Source organism: Hippocampus zosterae, chromosome 11 (assembly GCF_025434085.1).
Source record: "Hippocampus zosterae strain Florida chromosome 11, ASM2543408v3, whole genome shotgun sequence".
Lineage (NCBI taxonomy): Eukaryota > Metazoa > Chordata > Actinopteri > Syngnathiformes > Syngnathidae > Hippocampus > Hippocampus zosterae.
Genome location: NC_067461.1, coordinates 21,860,332 through 21,884,954, shown reverse-complemented (window position 1 = coordinate 21,884,954; position 24,623 = coordinate 21,860,332). Strand labels below are relative to the sequence as shown.

The 24,623-nt window shown below is 40.8% G+C and overlaps 2 protein-coding genes and 1 long non-coding RNA gene across 5 annotated transcripts in view; 2 read left to right on the top strand and 1 right to left on the bottom strand.

Moving 5' to 3' along the window:
* Window positions 1–24,623, top strand: part of si:dkey-191g9.5 (rap1 GTPase-GDP dissociation stimulator 1) — a 214,079-nt gene that overhangs the window by 36,003 nt on the left and 153,453 nt on the right. The gene's annotated exons all lie outside the window — the stretch shown is intronic.
* Window positions 1,077–20,511, top strand: nt5c2a (5'-nucleotidase, cytosolic IIa). 2 transcript variants are annotated; one of them, XM_052081120.1, is made up of 19 exons: window positions 1,077–1,164; window positions 3,014–3,135; window positions 7,298–7,371; window positions 9,097–9,214; window positions 9,372–9,467; window positions 10,352–10,443; window positions 11,177–11,234; window positions 11,430–11,523; window positions 11,596–11,649; window positions 11,771–11,854; window positions 11,983–12,024; window positions 12,165–12,272; window positions 13,878–13,944; window positions 14,699–14,869; window positions 17,795–17,846; window positions 18,061–18,121; window positions 18,325–18,501; window positions 18,579–18,852; window positions 18,969–20,511. In XM_052081120.1, the coding sequence occupies exons 2-18, from the start codon at window positions 3,035–3,037 to the stop codon at window positions 18,795–18,797; spliced, it is 1,668 nt and encodes a 555-aa protein (XP_051937080.1). In that variant the 5' UTR covers window positions 1,077–1,164; window positions 3,014–3,034; the 3' UTR covers window positions 18,798–18,852; window positions 18,969–20,511. The 2 variants fall into 2 exon arrangements, with proteins under 2 accessions (XP_051937080.1, XP_051937079.1); XM_052081119.1 differs by lacking the exons at window positions 17,795–17,846; window positions 18,579–18,852; window positions 18,969–20,511 and having other exon boundaries at window positions 1,081–1,164; window positions 18,325–18,468.
* On the bottom strand, window positions 20,623–22,298 carry LOC127610732 (uncharacterized). The gene is made up of 3 exons (XR_007965002.1): window positions 21,356–22,298; window positions 21,071–21,215; window positions 20,623–20,920 (listed from the first exon to the last, which is right to left on the bottom strand). It is a non-coding gene; the product is annotated as an uncharacterized LOC127610732 (long non-coding RNA).

Below are 24,623 nucleotides of genomic sequence, written 5' to 3'. Positions count from 1 at the left end.
TAGTCACTCTTCTTGCACCACAAAATGGTACTACAAAACTACTGGTTACTCTAAAATGGTTCAATGATTTTGTTGTTTACGATGATACTAGTGCAGCGTGTTATACCGGAGACAAATTCCTTGTGTGTTCTACATACTTGGCCAATGAAGATGATTCTGATTCTGATTCATAGGTGTCAAACTCAGGTCCTGGAGGGTCGCTGTCCTGCATGTTGTCCAAGTCTCCCTGTTGCAACACACTTGATTCAAATGATCACATCATCAGCAAGCTCTGCAGAAGCCTGACATTGAACCTATTCATTTGAACAGGTGTGTTGGAAGTGAGACTTGGAAAACATGCAGGACAGCGGCCCTCCAAGACCTGAGTTTGACACCTATGCCTAAAGTCAGGCATGTCCAAAGTCCGGCCCGGGGGCCAAATCCGGCCCGCGGTCGAATTTCATCCGGCCCTCGGCCCCTGTCATAAAATCAGTGCCGTCTGGCCCGCAGGTTGGGCGCAATGGAACACGTTGCATTGACCGAGGTCTCGTAGACTGGTGAGTGATGTTTCATAGAGTACTGCTTCCCTCTAATGGCTAAATGAGTAATAGCATTCACTAAATGAGTAATAGCATTTAGACACTAGAGGGCATCACTCACGAGTTAACAAGACATCACTCCGTGTTTATATTGACTGATATGTCATATTTCAAATGATACTTGCAGTTGTGGATATGTGTATTGCTTGTTCATTTCCCTGTTGTTCGAGTCAAAGGTTTTGTGACTATTGAAAAGTCATGGTGATACATTTTATGTTTCAAATCAATCAATTTGCACTCAGGAGACTTCTGTTTAAGAAAAAGTCAAGTGAATAAGCAGTTGCATGTGATATACCTGTTTCAAATGAACCAAAAAAAATTCTTAAGATTGTTGAAATTAAAATAAAAATGGAAATGTACAAAGACTGGCTTACTAAAATTTGTTGAACAATATTGTTGTTCAATGTAAAGAATGTCAGCCAAGGTCGGCCCCCCCGGCATTTTACCACATAAAATCTGGCCCCCTTGGCAAAAAGTTTGGACACCCCTGCCTTAAGTGGTCCGTCGGGTAACCAACCCACCCACGTTTTGGAGACACACGTCGTGCGCATGCTCAGTCCATCGACTGGATGGCGTCCTGTGGAATGTGAGTGCTTGCGCTTTCTTCCTGTGCCTCTTGTCATTCTTACTATTTCCGAACATAACAACATCGCTGTTCAAGCGAATCAAAACCAACATATGTTTGTACAAGCATTCCGTGGTGGACACCGAGATGAATAACTGCCGGCAGCTGGTCTCGCTCAGTTTAGCCGTGTCCGAGAAGCACCGGACATTCAATGTTAACTAGCATGAAGCTAATTTTAGGTTCGCCTCGAATCTACTCTTGTATGGAAGATCAACTTTAAACTTAAGAATATTGTGAAAGAATTGTGCAAAAGTATCAAGAAACAAATCCTCATACCCTGCAATGATAAATTTCTGAATCAAAAAATCATTACCGAGTTCCTCTCCACAGTTGCTTTATTTTGAAAACAGGAGAAACGGAAAATCTGTTATGCGTTTTATGCGTCGTCACTTGATCGTAAAATGCAAAGAAATGCCCAAGTGTGAAACTGGAAAAATAAAAGCTTATTACGTTTGGGTACACCTGCATAATGCAATGTTGCTCTGATGATGCCGTTTCATATTTGTTGTTCGTGGGATTGGATTAGGGCAACAGTGTACAAACAAATGTGACAGTGTCACATTGTAAAAGATCACAGAAATAAAGCTATGGTCATAACAATTAACTACAGCATTCATGGAAATTGGACGATATTTTACACAATCGGCGGCACGGCGATAGACTGGATAGTTCGTCTGCCTCACAGTGCAGAGGTGTAGGGTTCGATTCCCACTTTGGCCTTCCTGTGTGGAGTTTGCATGTTCTCCCCATGCCTGCGTGGGTTTTCTCCAGGTAATCCGGTTTCCTCCCTCATCCCACAAACATGCATGGCAGGCTAATGGAACACTCTCAATCAGGATGTCAAACACACGGCCTATGGGCCGGAAGCGGCCCCAAGGAGGTTCCATCAGGCCCGTGGGATAATTTTAAAGTGAAAAAAATGCATAAAAGACACGGAATGAATCGGAAGGCACTGTTTTGAACAGAGTAGAAGACAACATTGTTTTGATCAGAGAAGAAGACAAGAAACACCTCAGTCTGTCACTAAAACAGACCCAACACAGCAGACGTGATCAAGGGCATGTGAATACTTTATTCTTTACACATTTAATAGCGCTTTCCTTAGTTTGTAAGGTGTAGGCAGAGTTTAAATTTAGATTTTATATGCACATGTGTAAATGGTTTAAAAAATAATTTCTTTATGAATCTCGTTTAATCTTAATGTGCATTACTATATTTTTCAAGACCAATTACTTGTTCAAGTTTTGAGCCTTTGTACAAACGGTGGGATCAGCTGCAATGCATATATGTGAATGATAAAAGTAAATTGCACATTTTTTTTGTTTTGTTTTGGGGGCTTTTCTGGGCATATACCCAACCAAGGGTGGCCCGGTTGTCCAGTGGTTGGCACGTCGGCTTCGGGTTCGATTCCAGCTCTGGCCTCCCTGTGTGGAGTTTGCATGTTCTCCCCGGGCCTGCGTGGGTTTTCTCTGGGTGCCCCGGTTTCCTCCCACATTCCAAAAACAGGCTGATTGGACGCTCTAAATTGTCCCTAGGTGTGAGTGTGGGCGTGGATGGTTGTTCGTCTCTGTGTGCCCTGCGATTGGCTGGCAACTGATTCAGGGTGTCCCCCGCCTATTGCCCGAAGTAGCCTGGGATAGGCTCCAGCACTCCCCACGGCCCTAGTGAGGATCAAGCAGTTTGGAAAATGGATGGATGGATACCCATCCAAAACTGAAACATGCAAGCAACATATCCACCTTTTCAATCAGTGTTTGCATCTGCCCGTGCTTGACTTGAAAGATTTACTGAAACAGCTCTTTTTTTGCAGAAACAACTGTATCGGCATAAGATGATGACTTCTTGGAGTGACCGTCTACAGAACTATGCAGAGCTCCCAGCCAACATGGATTGTGTCACCCTCAAGAAATATCAACGTGAAACTCATCACAGGTCTGTGTCAGTTTTATTGTATGCATCTTCAGCAAATACTGAATAGAGTCTACTGCTGTTTTTTTTTTTTGTTTTTGGGCAGGGGGGTGGGGGGGGGTCACCATCGAGTCCACTCAGCAGTTGTTTTTTTGTGTGTTTGTTTTTGCGGTTTTGTTCCATTTGCTATTCACACAGTATCGTAAACCGTGATTATTTCTTGAAAGCTAAATGTCTGACTATCTCAAAGCTTGTATTTGCTGTGTGTGGTGCTGTGGAAAAATACATTGCAAGGGGGCCTCAGTCTATGAGGGAGTTCTGATGCTCAGGTCACGATGTAACCTTATTTTGAAGTCTTAATGCACTGCAGTCTCACGCTAACCTACGCTAGCAGGAAAGATGGGTTGCATGGCGATATACTAACTATAATATCGACCACAACTCGCATTTCGACCAGAACATTTTTGATTTTTACGCCTCGAATTACAACCAAAAACCGACCAAACTGAGCAAACTCGAATACGCCACTCAACTCCTCTCGGCTTCCTTACATGAGGAAGTGACGCTTCCTCATGTAACGTTCATTGTGAGCAGACCCAAATCTGACTTTTTTTTTTGTTTTTTTTTTGCATAGTGTATTAGCCCCGAATCATAGGCTAATAGGATTGTTTCGGATTTCGAACAAATCACTTTTGAACAGCCTTGTGGAACGGATTATGTTCGAAAACCGAGGTATGACTGGATGTTTGTGTGTGTGTGTATATATGATATATATATATTCTCCTTATGGTGGATTATGTGAATAAAACATTACAGAGGCAGCCTGATTTTTCTAAAGAAAAACTTTGACTTGCAATGCTAGTACCACCCAACTGACATGGTTTACAAATGATTTATTACTGTAAAAAATTGCAAAGTGTTTGCAGTTATACTTCCATCGGCATAATGCAGACATTAGATAGCCCATTAAGAAATGACCATTTGGGGGCTTTTATGTTGAGATCTACTCAAAGACAGGGTGTACATCACCCAAAATTGTGCTAAGGCAGGGGTGTCAAAACTATTTTTTGTCGTGGGCCACTTTGGAGTTAGTCTTCCTTCAGAGTGACGACAGTGAAACCACAAAAATGTTGGCTCATCACATTATTACTTGTACACACCAAAATTAAAATATTACTAATTTTGAAATCGGTCAACTACAATCGTCAATTATTGTTCAAGTGAGTGTAAACAGGTTACCAGATTTATTGCAAAATGTCATCATTTATTATACATGACAATTTGATATTTTGATACAGATTTTAGCAAGGATCATGCAAGTTGACAAACATTATTTTATTTCGGGGGGCTACATTAAATGACGTGGTGGGCCAGATCTGGCCCCCGGACCTTGACTTTGACACCTGTGTGCTAAGCACTGTAGTAGTAAGAAGCAAGAAGGTATGTAACTCTTAAGTTTGGGAGGAAACAAAAAAAAAAGACTTAGTAGTCAATGGGCGCCGGTCATACACATCAAAGTTTGCACTCATGCGTCATACACTTGGGGGGAGCAAATGACTGTGTTACATCATTTCCCCCCAAACTGTCAATTCAAAGGTCTTACAGGCTGGCTAGCCATGTCAAAAGTGGCTTTGAGGAGCCATCAAAAGAGCAGCCTCTTCAAGACCTGAGTAGCAATTTTGCCATTGTGTGACCTATGATGGACTGCCACATGCGGGCCAGCTCCCTCAAGTTGTTCAGGTTTGCTCCATGCTGTGGTCATGTGAAAAGAACTTGTTCATGTGACCACAGATTGATCAAAGGTGTTCTTTTTGTTATTGCATAACCTAAGGCACCTAGCTACCTCACACTGGTCAAAGTTTTGAGACTGGGCCAAGTTAAAGAAATCCTGGGGTCAGAGGAATCTCTTCAGGAAACTGTTAAGAGTTCATATTTAGTAGCTATTGTTAATTTTTTTGAAAGTGTAATGTTCAGTACACATTTATGAAACAATGTTTTTAATATCTTTTATGTGTTCATTTATTTGTTTTTTTCTTTTCTTTTTTTTCTTTTTATTTTATGGGCTCTACAAGGAAACTACCGGTAATCAATTCACTTTAGATGTTAAATTAAAGAAACTTAGAGACTGATGACTAAAACATTTCTATTTCAAACGTTTCATATCATTTCATGTTGTCAGGTGGTACAACCAATATTTGTCAACGGTACAACCAATTTAAACCAATGAATGATTGGTTCAAGTGATCACATGTTTTCCAAATGCAATGTGTGCAGTCATTGTATTCAAAAGAATTTGCGGAATAAATTTCCTGCCGTGCGACCTGGTGGTTGACTGGTTAGTGTGTCGACCTCGCAGTGCATAGGTGCGGGGCTTCATTCCAGCTTCAGCCTTCCTGTGTGGAGTTTTCATGTTCTCCCCGGGCCTGTGTGGGTTTTCTCCGGGTACTCTGGTTTCCTTCCACATTCCAAATATATGCATGGCAGGCTGATTGAACACTCCAAATTGTCCCTACGTGTGAGTGTGAGTGCAGATGGCTGGTCGTCTGTGAGTGCCCTGCGATTGGCTGTCAACTGATTCAGGGTGTTCCCTGCCTGCTGCCCAAAGACAGCTCGGATAGCCTCAAGGGGGTGCCCCTTGTGAAGATGAGCGGTTCAGAAAATGGATGGATGGATGAATGGATGGAATTCTCCTCTGTTTGAGTATAAAATTGGATGTTAACAATACTTAAAACCGACGTACAAAATGCAACAATCTAATAAATGGTGAGAGGGAAAAAAAGACACAATGATCAAATAATGTTTACGTTCCCCTAGATGGGTTGTAACTGGGAAGTACATTCCTTGTGTGTTTTTTGCATATTTGGACAATAAATTTGATTCTGATTAAAATAGGGGTTACATGCATACACTGTATGTTTCTCTAAATATCTGGTTGCACCAGCTGACATATTTTGCTGAAAAATTGAACATTTAAAGTAATGGTCAAAAAAGAACTTCAGTAAATGAGACCTGTTCAAACAGTGTTCTGGATACAAATACAGACTTGACATCTATCTATATTGAACATGCTGTTTTAGATGCTTAGATGTCATTGACCCATAAACTGAAAATTGCTTGAAGATGTGGTGCTCCTGTGAAGTACTTTATGACAATTTACCGTCGTTCTAACAGGCATTGTTTCTAGGAACAGCTTTACGTCTGCGTTGCATAGAGTTGATCAATACTGTATCGAGCACATGTGAACTGGCATCCCAGTTCAGGACGGCTGGCCAGGGAAAAGCAATGTTGGGTTCCAATGTGTCGAAGAAGGCATTCGTCGGTTCAAGAAGAACTGCACAAATGTTGTCGAGGCAAGAATGTTCTTTTGTGGTCTAGTCATTGCAGACGGTTTGGCAAACACCCCCACACCCTAACGGCACCATTGAAGCCACACTGTAAAGAAAATTTCAGCATGGTAGTGCAATTTTTATATGCCATGGTCTTGGATCAGTTACAATACATCCAATTCTTTGACGAGGCCATGTTTCCTTTTGGGAAAGAGGAACTATTGAAATGTGTTTCAACAAGACAACGACCACAAATACATGAGGAATCGGGTTGCATCTTGATTCAGTGTCATCAAGATTAACTCTCTAAAGTGGCCAACTCAATCCGTGGATTTAAATCCAATCGAGCATTGTGCGACAACATCAAGTATTTTGCTTCTGAGGCAAAACCAAGAAACGCTGAGGAGTGCTTGTGAAACATCTTAGCCAGAACTGGTGACGATGCTGGTTGACTCCCTGCTATACAATGTTGTTATTTGAATTCTTTAAATCTGCAGTTCATGGATTCACCAGAAATGAACGTTTAAAATAATTTTTCTTTTTGTACAGTACATTTTTAAGTGTGTAAAAAAAATATAAAAATGTCTATATTTTTGGGATTTTGAATAGCATATGCAGTGTTCCTAATACATGGTGTCCATGACCATCAAGCGAAATAAAAATTTGAGCTGATTTTTTTTTTTTTATCCGAAACTTGACACAGATTGATTGCCACATAACTGTGGTCTGTGTCAAGCATTTCAAAGATAAAATTGTCAACAGAAGCTAAATGTTTTAACTTCATCCACTCCATCATTTAGTGCAAGATATGTGCCAGTTTCTGTGCATGTTTCTAAACCAACACTAATTTCCTATTGCAGGGTGTTTGTCAACAGAAGCTTAGCAATGGAGAAGATCAAATGTTTTGGTTTTGATATGGATTACACTTTGGCGGGTAAGTGTTGCTTGAGCGTTTGTGAACCCCTGCGGTATAAAATCTTTCATGTGATTGCACACATCCATCTTTTGGAACAGTACAAATAGAATTTAAATCTGATATCAGTCAGTCACACTCAACGTGGAACTACAAAAAAAATGTTTTCACATAGTGCACTCCTCAAATCCCATGTTTTTTTTTTCAAATAAACTATAATGTAGTTCATTGCCAAAGTAGGCAACTCCTGTCCTGCCTGTTTTTGAAGTTTCCCTCCGCCAACACATCTGATTCAAATGATCAGGATGGTGATCAGGCTGGCTCGTTGCCAACCCTTGCCAGAGTCTTGAAGAGTTTAGGGCAATAGAAAGTGAATGCAGAGACCAAATTGCTCTCAGATAACCGGTGTTGGGAATAATGGCGTTTAAGTATAACGGCGTTCATTTTTTGAATAATTAAGTAGTCTAATTATTTTTCTTGTCGTTGTAACACCATTGCTGTTCTTGGCATTGTGATGTGCCGCGTTATGTCAACGTGCCGTGATGTCAGGAATTCAACAGCATTCGGGTGTTTATATGATTTTTAGTTTTTATAATGGTTCATATCATCGCCATCCACGTTACAAAATCAAGCAACCTGGCTGGGAAAATAACTTCCAAGTTACGGAGAGCTCAAGGACCATAACTGTGTGTTAATTGAATATATATTTGCTCATGTATAAATATTTTCGCGCAAGCGAGTTTTCACTTTCATGTGGTTTGGAAAACCGTATACGGCCGTTTGCCCAAATCGTTGAACAAGCTACATGTGGATACCGTATATCAGTAAACTGATACCGTTTTGGTTCATATGGAATATTTAAGAGCTGGATAAAACTCACTACTTTGCAATCATGTACAAATATGGAGAGCACTGCCTCTGACATGGATGTTTTAGATCAGGGGTGTCAAACTCATTTCATTGTGGGCCACATGCGGCCTTGGTAGATGTAAAGTGAGCCGGACCATTAAAATTATACCATACTTCTATAAATAACCAAAATAATGTCTTTCCTTTATTTTGGTCTATAGAAGCACAAGAACATTCGGAAAATGTTGAAATTTAATGAACATATCTTTTACAAAACATATGAAGCATCTTAGATTTCCTTAGATAAATGTGCAATTTACTTTTATACTTCACATATATGCATTGCAACTGATCCCACTGATTGTACAAAGGCACAAAACTTTAATTGGTATTGAAAAATAGAGTAACGCACTTTAAGATTAAACGGAATCTATAAAGAAAGAAATTTTAAAACCATTTACACGTGCGCATAAAATCTAAATGTAACCCCTGCCTACACCTTACAAACTAAGGAGAGTGCTAATGAATGTGTAAAGAATAAAGTATTCACATGTCCTTGATTGTGTCTGGTGTGTTTAGTCTGTCTCAGTGACAGACTGACCGCTGCTCTTGTCTTCCTCTCTGATCAAAACAATGTTGTCTTTTACTCTGATCAAAACAATGTGTCCCCCTAGCAGATATTCCACAAATTGCACCTTATTAAAATATTCCCTCCGTGTCTTTTATGCATTTTTTCACTTTTAAATTATTCTGCAGGCCTGATTGAACCTCCTTGCAGACATATGGCCCGCGGGCCATATGTTTGACGCTACTGTTTTAGACTGAATGACAGCGTGTGATGTCGATGCTCTTCCTGAGCGCAGCTAAACAAAACCTTGTCACCCTGTGTGTATAAAGTGTATAAATCTCCAGAGTATGAGGCGCTCGGCTTCGACCTGATAGTGGAACGCCTGGTATCCATTGGATATCCGCAGGAGCTCCTCAACTTTGTCTACGATCCTTCCTTCCCCACGCGGTCAGTCCACTAAACACTTTCATTGATGTTAAAATGCCATATACTTGTTGGTGTTTTAAACTGATGGAACTGACAACAATCCAAAGCAGCTTCCAGTTTGGTCACAGACACAATGCCAAATATTGTAAAGAGTCACCTCCCTCTCTTCTTTCCTCAGAGGCCTTGTGTTTGACACGATGCACGGCAACCTGCTCAAAGTGGACGCTTATGGGAACATCCTTGTTTGCGTGCACGGTTTCAACTTCATTAGAGGGTGAGAATTAGATCTCATGCACATGTTGTTGATACGTTTCATGCAGCTGCTGGAAAGTTTTGATTTTACATACACCGTATGAAACTGTAGAATGTATTCATACAAAAGGAACGGAAGAAAACGCGCGTTTTAATTTTCAAAAGTCAAATGACCCATATGCAAACAGAAGGCCCATAACTGTCAAACGTAGTTTGGGTTAATCACTTACAGTTACTACAGTGGACAGCTACTTATCAGGTTACAGGGTGCATGATGGGGTTAAATGTGTAAAAATCCAAACATTTTATTAGCAATAACATGGCGTATTAGCTCAAATACTCCTCCTTTGTAGTGAAATCAAAATGATGGTGAAAAAAAAACTGCTTATTGGATAAGGGTGCTTGCACTCGTTACTGTGAATAAAAGCCTCAATAACATTCGTTGTTTGGATGCAAGCTCCAACCACGACTATAACACATTAGAGTGATACCAACTGCAAGAATCAGCACTGTTCCATATGCAGTGGGCCGCATTCATTCCCCCATTGTTTCCCCATTAAGTTTCAAAGGGTCCATAGGCATTCAGGAGGGCAGGCTTGACCGTATGATCCATGCTACCTAAGTAATGTTGAATCATTTAACCCTTTCATGCACCCTGTAACCTGACAACATAAACTGTCCACTGTAGTAAACTCTAAATGTGGACATTTTGGGGCAAGGGAGTAGGGGTGGATTGGTGATAATGGGGACTGAAATAACAATGTGATCAATTTCTTACACGCACGCAAACACACACACGCACACAGTGACTTCTAGTTGTGTGTGACTATACTGTTGCATTTTATTACGGTACCGGTAATTTCTTGTTATTGTGTAACTTATTTTTTTTTTCACTTTTGCACATAGGACTGACATCAGAGAGATGTACCCAAACAAATTTATTCAGCGTGGCGATACAGAGCGCTTCTACATCCTGAACACGCTCTTCAACTTGCCTGGTAATAATCTAAACCCAAACAATACTTCTTGACATGGGTTTCAAAGGAAACTTAGCTGATATCATCTGTGCTACATGTGAATGCTTTTCATTCCGTATATGCTCACCGTCATAAGAAGTCGATTTTAATCATGCAACACAAATTCACACAAAAATGTATCTCAAGGCACTTCCCGTAGGGAGTCGGATTCAAAAACCTCGAACAGAACCATCACTGTGTGTGAGGTGGTCATCCGCCTAGCCCAGTTGAGTTATGATAGAAATTAATGTGCTTAGCAATGGCTGTACCTCTCTAAGATTTGTGATAAGGAATCCACAATAATGGCCGCCAATTGTCATTGGTTGTGTTGGAGCCATAGTACAACACTCTTTTTGTAATTCCTTGATTCTAACGCATGGTGGCGCATATGCCCCCCAAAAAAGGGTTACGTAAATGGGAAGCTCCAAATAGTGAGTGTCAGGGTGTGTGATGAGGCAGCGGCATGACGTTTTGACGGTGTACGTATTCGTGTTATATAGTGTTTTGATTTAGAAAATAGATTTGAATCATAGTATTCATTTTTATATATATTTTTTAATGAATCAGCCTATTCATCGGTTGTCAGAGTTATTCTGCCAAATAGTGGAAACGGCATCCCCCCACCCCCTAAAAAAACATATCCATCTGATGTCTTAATTCATGTCATGTATTTGAAACATTGTAAAATGTTTTGTTGATAAATGTTCCTTTACAGAAACCTACCTCATCGCCTGCTTGGTTGACTTCTTCAGTAACTGTTGTCGATACTCAAGGTAAATGTATGGTCCCAATTACGAACAGTACACATTGCTGCCTTACTGGTCTGACTGTGAAGCTTCATTTGGAAGCTCATCCTCTAGCTGATCATATTCAGAATCATTTTACATCATTCCATCACGTTTTTAAGAATACCGGTAGATTTTGCAACTGCAGCGCACCACCGAATGACATGGATTTATTTCCCGCAGTTGTGAGACAGGCTTTATCGATGGTGATCTTTATATGTCTTATAAGAGCATATTCCAGGATGTAAGAGATGCTGTGGACTGGGTTCATTTCCAGGTAGATTAACGATCTTTTCTACAATAGTCATCTTGTGTGTCGTGAATTACTTTTGCTATTTTTTTTTCAAAGGGGTCTTTAAAAGAAAAGACTGTTGAAAACCTGCAGAAATATGTGGTCAGGGATGTAAGTAAAACATATGAATTTTCATACTCAGAGAGAAACTGTGAACCATTAAAAACAAAATTGTGGCAAAATTGCCCATAATATTCCTGGGTTTTTTGTTTTGTTTTTTTCTCCCATCAAGCCAAAGCTTCCTCTCCTCCTGAGCCGCATGAATGAAGTGGCCAAAGTGTTTCTTGCAACCAACAGTGATTACAAATACACAGAGGTGAGCTCGATATTTACACTTGCCTCTAAAAGGGAGTGCTAAAAACAAACGTTGAAAGAAAGAAAGTCTATATGCATCGTGGACCAGAATGTCTGGATTTGCTCAGCCTTTGTTCCTCTGCTTTACAGAAAATAATGACCTACTTATTTGATTTTCCGCATGGTCCAAAGGTAAACACAATTTAAAATTGAGATGCTTAGCATTTAGATTTAGCAGCAGCCTATGGTAATATCTCAAAGACCGTTCTCTCAGTCTTTTGCTGCACATGAGACCCCTTTTTGAAATATTTGTGTGTTTGCTTCCTTTGTAGTTGGGTACAACCCACAGACCTTGGCAGTCTTACTTTGACTTGATCTTGGTAGATGCCCGCAAGCCTGTGTTCTTTGGAGAAGGGACAGTCCTGCGACAGGTTGACATAGTGAGTGTGCAGTTAACAGGAGTCGTGGGAATGGGGTCCATGTGTGGGTCATAAAGGCAACTACCAATAATACTTCAAAGTACCATATTTTCTGCACTGTAAGGCGCTTTGGATTATAAGGCGCACCTCAATGAATGGCCAATTTTACAGTTGTTTCAAATATAGGGCGGACTGCATTATTAGGCGCATACGATAGCGGTAGCGCTATGCATCCACTAGATGGTGCTACACGAAAGGGAATGGAATACAATACAACTTTATTTTTATAGACTGGGGTTTGGCAACCCGCGGCTCTTTAGTACCGCCCTAGTGGCTCCCTGGAACTTTTTCAAAAATGTATGAAGATGGGGGAGGGATTTTTGTTTGTTTGTTTGTTTTAATATAGTTTCTGTAGGACAGGGGTGCCCAAACTTTTTGGACCGAAGATCGACTTTTCGATCAACCAACCTGCTGCGGTCAACCCGTTATCACGCACGCCATGATGAGCAACAGCCTGGCATGCGACACACTTTTGCAGCCTGTTAACCATCGTAGCAAACGCGTACCGTTTTAAAGTGCTTCCCTTGGCCCTCTAGATTCTATTCTTTGCCCGTGCCCTCGGTGAATCGTACACAAAGCAAACTCTGAATGAGAATAGTGATAACGATAAAAGATATCGCGCAACAGCTCTGATCACAAGCTGCAATTGCAGACTGTTGAGCACGAACAACCTCCGGTGACGCAGTCACGCGCCCCCGAAGATTAAAGATTTACCTGCTTTATTTTATTTTATTTTTTTAATACTTTTTGTGAAAATGAAACTGATAGGATGATTACGGTGCAGTGTACATAGACACAAAAATATATTACTGACATACACAAAGACACACAAATGGTTGAGCTTTTTTTTCCTCTACACCCTTGAGCGATCGTCTTGGGAGCGGTCCGCAATCTACCGGTCGATCGCAATCGACGTAATAGGCACATCTGCTGAAGGAGACCAAATATGACCAAATATCGTTTTCCAATGCTGTAAAATGTGTAGAATAAATATTACATTTCAATAAATATTCACATTTTCTGTTAACGAGGATTTGCATCATAGCCTGCAACACCCGTTTCTAGCAGCAGCAGGTGGCTGTTGTAAAAAAACTGCGTTTCATGTACAATTCACCGAGGGTTGCCGACCCCTGCACTCGATGATGCTACGGTACAGGAAGTACAATACAATACAGTACAGCTTTATTGATATAGAGCCTTCATAACCGCTGCAGCTGTAACAATGAGAACTGGTCACAAACACAGACATGAAACATATGTAATACAAATGGCATTAAAAAACAATAAATGAAAGACAAAAGTTATGGAGACGATTTATTCAACAAAAAGGCACACAAACCTTGTGGGCTCGCATCCACAAGGTGGCTAAATATCCTGAGAAGTCTTGCTTGTCTCCTTCTTCCTTCGTTTTCTCAGTAGTTAACTATGCTTTTGGTATTATCTTTCACAAAGTAGCTGTATATTTGAGTGTGTGTTGGCGAATGCACATATCAATTAGTGTCGGGCAGAACCCTTTTAGGTTACAATTGATTCCTGCTAATAATCACCACTTATCATTTATTTCAGACAACTGGCCGACTCAAGATTGGTACATACACTGGTCCCCTCCAACATGGGATTGTTTACTCTGGAGGTAACGCATAAAATATAATTTCAGAATAATTCATGCAATATCCTCAGAGTGTAGTTCTTCATAAGATAAGAAAACCTTTATTAGTCTCGCAATGGAGAAATTTCCAATTCACAGCAGCAAAGTTATGAAAGGAGAAGTAGAACAACAAAAAATAGGAGCTGCTGCAAAGGCAGCCACTCTCGCGGCGCCATTTTGAAGTAAAAAATAATCCAAGGTCCTGTCAACCACTGCCATCAAATGTTATGTGTGTAGAACACAGGTCACGGTCATTTGGATCAGGTTCAATTTGGTGTGCAATAGTATTTAGGATCTCAGGGTGGGCCACAAATTGTGTACCCTTGTTTGTTTTCCGCTGTCATAAACATGCAGTGTATTTGGTTTTATTTACAACAGATTCACCAAAGATGGCCTTGGCCACCCGTGGCCACCCTGTAGCTCCGGCCATGAGTACTGTGAAATGGTTTTTTTTCACCCACTAACCTGGCCCGAACTTCCTCCACCCACCATGAACATTTTGGAACCATCTCATCTGTTTTACGAACCTTCTGCATTTTCTGAGACATCGTCATGATTTTTTTTTTTTGTAATCCTGTTGAATTATAATTGAAAAGCATATTTGTCATATTTTTCATCGGTTCAGTTTAATTAAATTTTTATTAACTTTGTCAAATTCAGATTATTTCTGAGACTACTGTGGGTTTTTCTTTCGTGTAAAAGGAGGTTGCAACATTTTGTCTGATGTTTGCACCCACAGGTTCTTCTGACATCGTATGTGACTTGTTGGGTGCGAAAGGCAAAGACATTGTCTACATTGGTGACCACATCTTTGGTGACATTCTGAAATCCAAGAAGCGCCAAGGCTGGAGAACTTTCCTGGTCATACCAGAGCTGGCCCAGGAGCTGCATGTATGGACTGAAAAGAGCTGTAAGAATACATAGACACACTACAGATCTGAACAGAACGATAATGTGGGAAAGGAGTTACTTTGTGGTTTGCGGTATGGGTCTAGTCTCTCTTTTTCCCCTCCCTTACATAAAGTCACTCGAACGTGTTTTGTGGCTGTTGGTTTTTGATCTCAATTGCCAGTGTAGGGAGCACACATTATTTTGGGGAATGACCTAGGAGGGGGTACGGTGTGGGCTGATGGGAAGCCAAATAATTTTGAGAAGTATAATTATATACTTGCATCCACATCCAAGGCGAGATGTAGCTTCATTTAATAAATTAAATGCCATACCTGTCAGCTCACCAGCAAGCCAAATCAGGTTGTTTCCAGAGATGCGCACTTAACTCTATTTTACAAGTCTGTCCTCCATCCGCGAACGGGTCACCCTTCCGTCATCGTCCCTCCGTACTTATTGCTAAAATAATCATCCTCCGTCCCCATCCGTCTTCTTAAAGCAGTCTTACGTCCTTAGATTTCACCATTCTGTCGCTCCCGCGCCAAAAAGAAGAGAGAAAAAAACAGCTCTGCATGGCGCCGTAGGAGAAAGGCTAACAGTCGAGGTTTCATAATTCCTAAACATTTATGTTATGCCCGTCAGCTGGCTAATTTCCTATTTACTTCCATTCACCCAAAGGGTAGTCACTTCTGGATAAACGGCTTGACGAACTGTTTGCCACTGAGGTCCGGAACACGCAACAGCATTACAAGATTTCATTCTGCTCCGAGTGCAAATATTTGAATTTTGTACACTCTCACTCTAGGCCCACTCAAATCCATATTCGAGTCACCACTATTTTAAGACAGGTCGAAAAATTTTTTGTCAAAGGCGAGCACGCAACTTAATGTGAAACATTGTGAACTACCGTATTGGCTCGAATATAAGACGGCGTTTTTTGCATTGAAATAAGACTGAAAAATTGGGGGTCGTCTTATATTCGGGGTCTAGACATTATGCCCATTCACGACGTAAGATGGCGCCAGATATCATTGAAGCGAATGCTGAACTTGACTCCCCTGGCCAAAGTGAACCCCTGTCACAAAGAATAAAAATAAAAAATAGCGGTAGCACGAAGAACAAAAATAAAAAATAGCCGGTATGAAAAAAAAGAGAAGAAAATAATAGAAGAGATAACAGAAAATAGAGAAACGTAGCGACAATCTGGAGAAAAGTGGGTTGAAGATCGGCCAGGTTAACCGGCAGCTGAGGAGACGTTATTATGTAATTTAGGTTTCAAAAACCAGAAGCCATTCATTTACAAATGTGATTGCACTTTGGTTTACATATTCAAATGTTCAGATATTAAGATTTGAATGAGGCAAAATAACATGCTTTTTCTCTCAAATATATTGTTATCATCATTTGTTTTGTATGTACTGTAATTATTTTCTGTATAAAAATTAATTTGGTCTTCATAAAGTCTTTTCTCAAACTTGAGTCTTGAAAAAGAGGGGGTCGTCTTATAATCCAGGGCCGTCTTATATTCGGGCCAGTATGGTAATTTACACCCAAAAGCTACCCTATAAATTATGTAAAGCTTGAACGACTTTACACACAATTTACTTTTTTTCTTCTTTTTTTTTCATGTTCGGCCCCCTCCTGCACACATGTATGCAAGAGGTCAAGTTTAACCCTCGTAGTCCACCGCTTGCTTGAATCAAAGGCAAAGGCATTCGGAAAAACACGAGAGCTGAAACGTATGGGGGGGTCCTAAAATGGCCTAAATTTCATGACGTCACCGGCTGATAATTCTCAGGCATTGCAGCAATAATAAAAAAGGTTTTGATTCCGTAATCTTCACAATTTACATATTTTGCACCTTAGAGACCCATTATAATTCATATTTTTGAATGCATCGTAAACCTAATGTGTAAACATGCATTTCACGATTTTTACGTCAATCGCTTTGTTTTCGCTTGGACAGACATATGCATGCCACATTGTTGGGTTGAGGTCATTCCAATTGTGCAACTTTTAGGTGGCGCCAGAGGATCGCAAATGAGTTTGCCTTTTTGCAGGAGGCTTCAAACCAATGCATTTTACATGAACACATCGGGATTGTTAGTAGGGCTTGGTTGGGACCTCCAGACACATTTTTTTTTTCCTTTTGCAAAAAATAAAGAATAAAAAATCTCAGAACTAAAAACTATATATGTATGGATAGCACAGATGCCTCTGAACATTTTGAGTGTTTGAAAAAAAAAATGTTTGTATAATACAAAATACATCATTACAAAAATTGTAAAATGCATAACTTAGAGGGCGGCCCGGTAGTCCAGTGGTTAGCACGTTGGCTTCACAGTGCAGGGGGACCAGGTTCGATTCCAGCTCCGGCCTCCTTGTGTGGAGTTTGCATGTTCTCCCCGGGCCTGCGTGGGTTTTCTCCGGGTGCTCCGGTTTCCTCCCACATTCCAAAAACATGCATGGTAGGCTGATTGGAGGCTCTAAATTGTCCCTAGGTGTGAATGTGAGCGTGGATGGTTGTTCGTCTCTGTGTGCCCTGCGATTGGCTGGCAACTGATCCAGGGTGTCCCCCGCCTACTGCCCGAAGACGGCTGGGATAGGCTCCAGCACCCCCCGCGACCCTAGTGAGGATTAAGCGGTTCAGAAAATGGATGGATGGATGGATGGCATAACTTAGGGGTTTTTTTTCATTTGAAGGACCCAAGGGTTAACCAGAGACTCACTGCTTACATCCGTCACACTGAGATGGCCGGCCACATTGGCTGTGTACTCACTCAGTTTGGCAAGTTGTCAAGGGACAAGCAAATCAATCACAGCTCTGTTGTAATGTGTCTGATGCACCAATTTACCGAGGGAAGCCAGAGTGAAAATTATATTCTGTAAAAAAACAACTGGGAAAAGTGGTTTATGTTGAATCTATTAATGAAGGTTCTCTTTTCAGCTATATTTGAGGAGCTTCAATCTCTGGATTGTTTTCTCGCTGAGCTTTACAAGTAGGTTTTTTTGTGATTAATTTGAGCTACTTGAATGATGGTGGGAAATATATCTCCACACCTATTGGTGTCTTTGCTGATTAATTAATTAATTACCAGCATGGATCAATTAATATTCTAGTAATAAACAATTGAGCTGTGAGCTGCTTTAGCTGATTTACATTCACACACGTGTTGTCAATGACAATTGTCTGTGAATATATTTTGAATACAGGCACCTGGATAGCAGCAGCAATGAGAGGCCTGATATCAGTTCACTCCAGCGACGTATTAAGGTGCAACCACTGCTCTGCCTATTACACAGATAGTGATAATCAAAAAAATACGTAGGTGAATTTACATTTCACCTTTATACCTTTCAAGTTTGTTTTAAATCCCCACACCCCTCCCTCCTTAGCTGTGATATCTATACACCTTCCAGATGTCCTCTCAATTAGCTGATTAAAACCCATTTATTGAATCTGCCTGTCCCTTCCAGAAAGTGACACATGACATGGACATGTGCTATGGCATGATGGGAAGTTTGTTTCGTAGTGGATCCCGTCCGACTCTATTTGCCTCTCAGGTGATGCGTTACGCAGACCTGTATGCAGCCTCCTTCATCAACTTGCTCTACTATCCCTTCAGTTATCTCTTCAGAGCTTCACATGTGCTGGTGGGCCATTCACACTTTTATTATTATTATTATTAGAGCTTTTAGATGAATTGTATGATGATAATATTCTGTCTCAGATGCCCCATGAGTCAACAGTGGAGCACATCCATGTGAAAGTTAATGACAAAGAGTCGCCGCTGGCCACAAGAAACCGCCATGAGTTAGACTTAAAGGAGGTGGAATTGAAACGAAACCAAATGACCCGCTCCGTCAGTGAGATCCAGCCCCCTCATTTCTTCCCGAAAGCTCCAGAGGAGATCACCCACTGCCATGATGAGGATGATGATGAAGAGTAGCACGTCGATGGAAAACGCGTTTTATTTATTTTATTTGAAAGGACATGTGCTGTATGTTGAACGTTACGGAGGCCCTAAAGTGACTTGCAGAAAAACAATGTAATCTAGTTCTCGTTAGGACGACAAACATTCTCACCCAAATGAGAAAAAAGTAATGGTTGCGTTGTTGAGTCTTTGTTTTGAGGGAAGAGTGTTATGCTGCTTTCGGGGAAGGTGGGAACTCAGACTTCCCACTTCAAAAAGTGCACTAGAATGTCCCTTTGAACTGAAATCGTGTAGCAAAGTCAGGAGAAAAAAAACACGGACCCCATGTTAACTTCAATGTGATGGCGATCCCCATGGAGACAGACTGTGAATGTCAAAACATAATTTTCAAGATTATAAAAATATTAAGCTTTATTATTACATTGATTTAGCTGTTCAAAATAACGTCACGTGACACCGCGTGATTTGTACTGACTGCATAAACATGTCTTATCTCCGTGTCAAATTATTTGGTGAAACGAATGAAATGTTTTGAAGATAAGATACTCTTTTATTTATATAATTTAGAAAGTTGTGAAGGTTTGCTGAAGGTCAAAATGTGTTGTGAATGAACAAGAACATCACACAATTGATCAGAATCTTTGTTGTTGACATTGTCCTCGGACGCTTTGAGGTCGGAACTGGGCCAATCTCGGATTTGCCATTTTTCTCGAAAGCAGCATATGTCTACCAGCGCTGCCATTTTGTCTCTGCGGTGAGATGAGCTTTATCTCAGAATTGCTCACACAAAATAAATTTGTGATTTTAATATGTATCCACAAATATATATTATAAATATATCAAATGTGTTCTTAAATGTTGTGTGTGTTTTGATCTTAACCGCGCGTGAATTGTCGAATGCGCGTTTGAGAATCTGCGGACCCGCGCATTTGTGACACAAACGTCACGCCTCAACATTAACGTGTTGAAAGACCACCCGACTTCTGCCCACTAGGAGGCCGGGTTGTTGTTTCAATTGAACGAGAACCAACGTGGAATTTGAAAAACAAAACGAGACTTTATCTGATCTTTTCTTATGCGTATGTTGTAGGCAAGTCAGGAAACAACAATTTGTTTTCGTCGAGCTTGTTTTGTCTAGACAAGAAAGACATTTCTGACTGATTCCAATTCTGTGCCAGTGCAGCAGCGGACAAAGAGAAGAAAACTAAACGCATAATAACCGATCTGCTCTTTGCTCTTTTTCCCGTGTTTCACTTTACGCGTGTAACATGAAAAACAGGATATAGCTCGTTCCCGTTTAGTGGAGATCGCAACAATTCCTTGTGAATAAGGATGGCCTTTCAACAAGTTTATGTTGAGCTGTGACGTTTTGTAAAAAATTAATGTGCCTGTCCGCTGATCCGCAAACGCACATTCGACAATTCACACTCAGTCGTGATAAAAGCACACACAACATAAAAGAAAAGGTGGAAATCACAAATATATTTGTGGACACAAAAATCGCATTTGTATTTGTGTGCATTATTTTGACACAAATCCCTCCCTATAGACAGAGGGTCGGCAACCTGCGGCTCCGCAGCCACGTACAGCTTTTTTGCGCCACCCTAATGGCTCCCTGTAGCTTTTTCAAAAATGTTTGAAAAAGGAAAACTATGGCGGAGGGAATTCTATTTTAACATGGTTTACACACGTGGTTCCTTCATTACAAGGCTTTTAATTTTTTTGCGGCTCCAGACATTTGTTTTTTTCGTCCAAGATGGCTCTTTCAACATTTTGGAAGAGTGCTTACGCTCTTTACTCAAAACAAAGACACCATTGTTTTTGTGAGTATGAACAACAAATTTTAATTTGGTTGTAGGTTGAAAACTCAGGGGAAAAAGTGACACTTGATTAAATTACTTTTATTTAATCGAGATGTGAAAGACTACTTTCGGAGTAAAAATACACATGGTAGTCTTAAATTAGTAATTACATGTTTGCCCAACATGAACATGGACATACTTTAGACTTACTTCTTCTTTAATGGTCGACTGATACCAAACTTGAAAGTCTTGGATAATGTTATTTCAACCACATGACGATTTTCTTTGATGTCGTCTTTTCTTGTGCTGCCGTTAAATCTGCTGGCGTCCACCCACCTCCAGATTTTCAACCCTCTCACTGCTAGTTGGTTCTCTGATGCCCTTTTAATCAAACTTGAATTGTACAACGTTATTTTGATCACATGACTGTTTTCTTTGTTGTCGTATTTTCTTGTGCTGCTGTTACATCTGCTGGAGTCCACCCACTTCCAGAGTTTCGACCCTTTCCCTGCTGGTCGGTTCTCAGATGCCTTTAATGAGCTTTGTGTTTCCTCTTCAAACATGGAGAAAGTTACTTCCTGGTTCTACTCATCCTGCTGTGCTGCACTGGATTCGGTGGCTCCATTACAAACTGTACAATAATAATAATAATACATTTTATTTATAAGCGCCTTTCAAGACACCCAAGGACACTTTACAATAACAAAAAACACAAAACAATACGGGTTGAGCAGCGGCAGCCAAAACGCGCCAGCGTTCACTCAACCCGACAAGTACAGTCAAAAGCTCGACCCGAGCCTTGGTTTAATGACAGAACTCAACTTAGCGCAGCTAAACAGGAGTGCCGCAAAGCTGAATTTACGTGGAAAAAAGACGAGCTGCAGATCTCTTATCAAATCCTGAAATACTGTTGCCGTTATTACCAGATCGCAGTTAAAGAGGCCAAAAAAGAACATTTATCGAACATAATTCGGGGTAACCGTCACAACCAACGTGTAATATGCAAAACTATTGATTCTGTACTTAAACCCCCTTATCCTATTTACTTCGACTCTTCCCCTAAAACTCCTGCAGTTTTTCACTGATAAGGTTTCTACAGCTTGCACTCTTGTTTCAAACACCACCTTTGACCCCTCCATCCATGTTCCATGTTCAGCAGTGTTAAATTCTTTTGAAATGTTTCCTTGACATTAATTTTAGAGGAGGTGGTTTGCTAGACTTAGCCATTTGGCCTCCCTTAGTACTCTGTTCAATTCGAAGGGTTTTCTCCCAGGTTTTGGTAAATAGGTCTTGGCCATTATCAACAGCAGTCTGTCTTCTGGTGTAGTTCCCCAACAATTGAAATATGCAGCGGTGCAACCCTTACTGAAGCAAAAAAAACTGACTTTGATCAACCTGTTTTTGTGAGTTATTTTTGCTCCATTTATACTCTATATACAGTGGTGGTTGTTTTAAAGTGCTCTATGAATACAGTTGAGTTGAGTGTAATGCATGTGTCAGTCATTGCAGATACATGATGACCCAAGCCTAACTGGTTTGCCCCAATTGGTTTATTGGGGTAGCTTCCGCTACCTCTGGTTTTACTTGTTTTCCTTTCCTTGTCAACATTGCATTTCCGCTGGAATGTAAAATATTGGATTAAATTCAAATAATTAGCTAGAATGTCTGACTTGATTGCACAGGATGACACTATGCGCATGGGGGAAGATATAGAATACTGTAGACACACAGCTGCCTCACTTGAAGCTGTTTGTGCACAAAACCAATTCTACTTCAATTTAATCTGGCTGTTATCTTGAATGCGCGTGCTGTAAAACCTCGTTTGCATTTATGCATATGAACCAAATGGTTTTGTTTTACTACTAAATGATAGAGCATTTGAATGAATTTTGCATTTTGTGGAATGTTGCCATTTTTCCCAATATGCTGTATTAAAAAGGGTTTTACTCTTAAATGACAACTTTTGATTTTACTCAAACAGCCATCTTTGCAGAACAACATATGTGTATTATACATGAAACACTTAACAACTCAGGGCAGCCCGGTGGTTGATTGGTTAGCGCAGAGGTTGTGGGTTTGATCCCGGCTGCGGCCTTCCTGTGTGGAATTGGCATGTTCTCCCCGTGCCTGCGTAGGTTTTCTGCGGGTACTCCGGTTTCCTCCCACATTCCAAAACATGCAACAGGCTGATTGAACACTCATAATTGTCCGAGGTGTGAGTGTGAGTGCGGATGGTTGTTTGTCTCTGTGTGACCTGTGATTGGCTGGCAACTGGTTGAGGTTGTCCCCCGCCTACTGCCCGAAGACAGCTAGCTGGGATAGGCTCCAGCGGATCGGAAAATGGATAGATGGATGAATGGATGGACTTACGAACTCATAGGGTGTAATACCTGTCAAACAAAACCATATTACAAATGCTGAGAGAGTGCTGACCTTCACCAAGGTCAAAGATAAACTTTATTCCTTGGATATCTCCGACATCTCTCCTTTTCACCCCCTTCACGAAACTGAGTATGAATTTACTATTTACTTTTGGAAACAAAGTATTTTCGACGTGTACTTTCCTGTTCCATGTATTTATTTATTTTTTGTTACCTTATTCGCTAAGATAAGAGTAAAATAGAGTATTATTGTGGCGTGAAAAATATGTATTTTTTGTTTTCTTTTACTTCATACAACCTTTAATGTATTTTTTTTAATGGTAATAGAAGACATTTGTACAGTGCTTTTGACATACGTTTGTGTTTGATACAATGTTTTAGATACAAATCACTTTGGGTTCCTCAAACAATGCATGGGGCCATTTTTGCAATTGCACTATTGAACTTGATTACAGAATCTAAAATTGTGTTTATATTGCTGAATTCATACAAAATTTCACAAGGGCTTACTTGCATTTTCAGCCTTTTTGTCAACAATAAAAAACGTTTTGATGTTCCCATTTGTCCCGTTGTAATTCTTTCATCAATAAAATCTAAGTTGTACAATCACTGTCATCATGACAGTTGCGATGATTCATTTATGTACAGCACGCATGTGTCGATTCAGGTCTCCGCAAATTTTATTTGAGTCTGGTTTGGTCTTCAGGTGAAAAGTTTGGAAAGTCCAACGCAGTCTACCAAAATGATTCGGCATAATACTGTGCGGACAGATTTGGTATGCTCCTATGGAGCGTGTGCAGCATTGGGTAACATCACTGCATTACGTCTCAGGGACACCATTAAGGCCACACAGCTGTTTGGGCCAACGGACTGCTGATAAGTTTGTCCTTTCACTCATTATCAGAAGTCTGCTGATGATGCAGTCAGCGAAGGGCATTTGATAACACGTTCTTGACGCTTTGGGGGAATCCAAATATTAGAACTGGTGCTTTTATGCTTTTGAAGAAAGCTGCCTTTCTCGGTTTACTGTATAGTGTGGAGAAAGGGATATATTTTTGTATGTTTCTGTCAGAGATTTTCTCGGACAAAGTTAAAGAAACGACTCGGCACACAGGAAAATTGTCTTCAATATCGGCGGGAGCGGACCTCTGAGAGCGAACGACGGTTGTTGCTCCGCGATCACACTCAAAGTCCCGTCTCCGCGAGTTCCACATTTTATTGTAACATATGCAAAATACAAGAAAAACACTGCCCCCAATATTTGCATGCCGCACCCCCGGTCGGGCCCCTCAGTAGTGATTGGTTACCTGTTTTTCAACCTCGAACCACCAGTACATTGGCGCCTTTTCTGGCTGGTCTACATCGAATTAGCATGTTGTAGACTTTGCGGATGGTCAATGTCGTCTGGGCGCGACGAGTGTTCTCAACTCGTCTTTTGTTGCTCAACCGCTGTTCCCGAATTATTCATTCCCCTTTTGTGACCGAGTTTCGCCTTCTCCCCTGTGGTCGCCCACCTGTATTGACGTGCTAATTGTGGACTTCAACAGCCCTCCGGCCAGGTGGCCGGCGCCTTTGTGTGTAGGCATTTGGGGGTGCTGGATATGCACCCAAACGCTTCGATGCGCCCAAATAAATGAAACTTTAAACATGATACATTT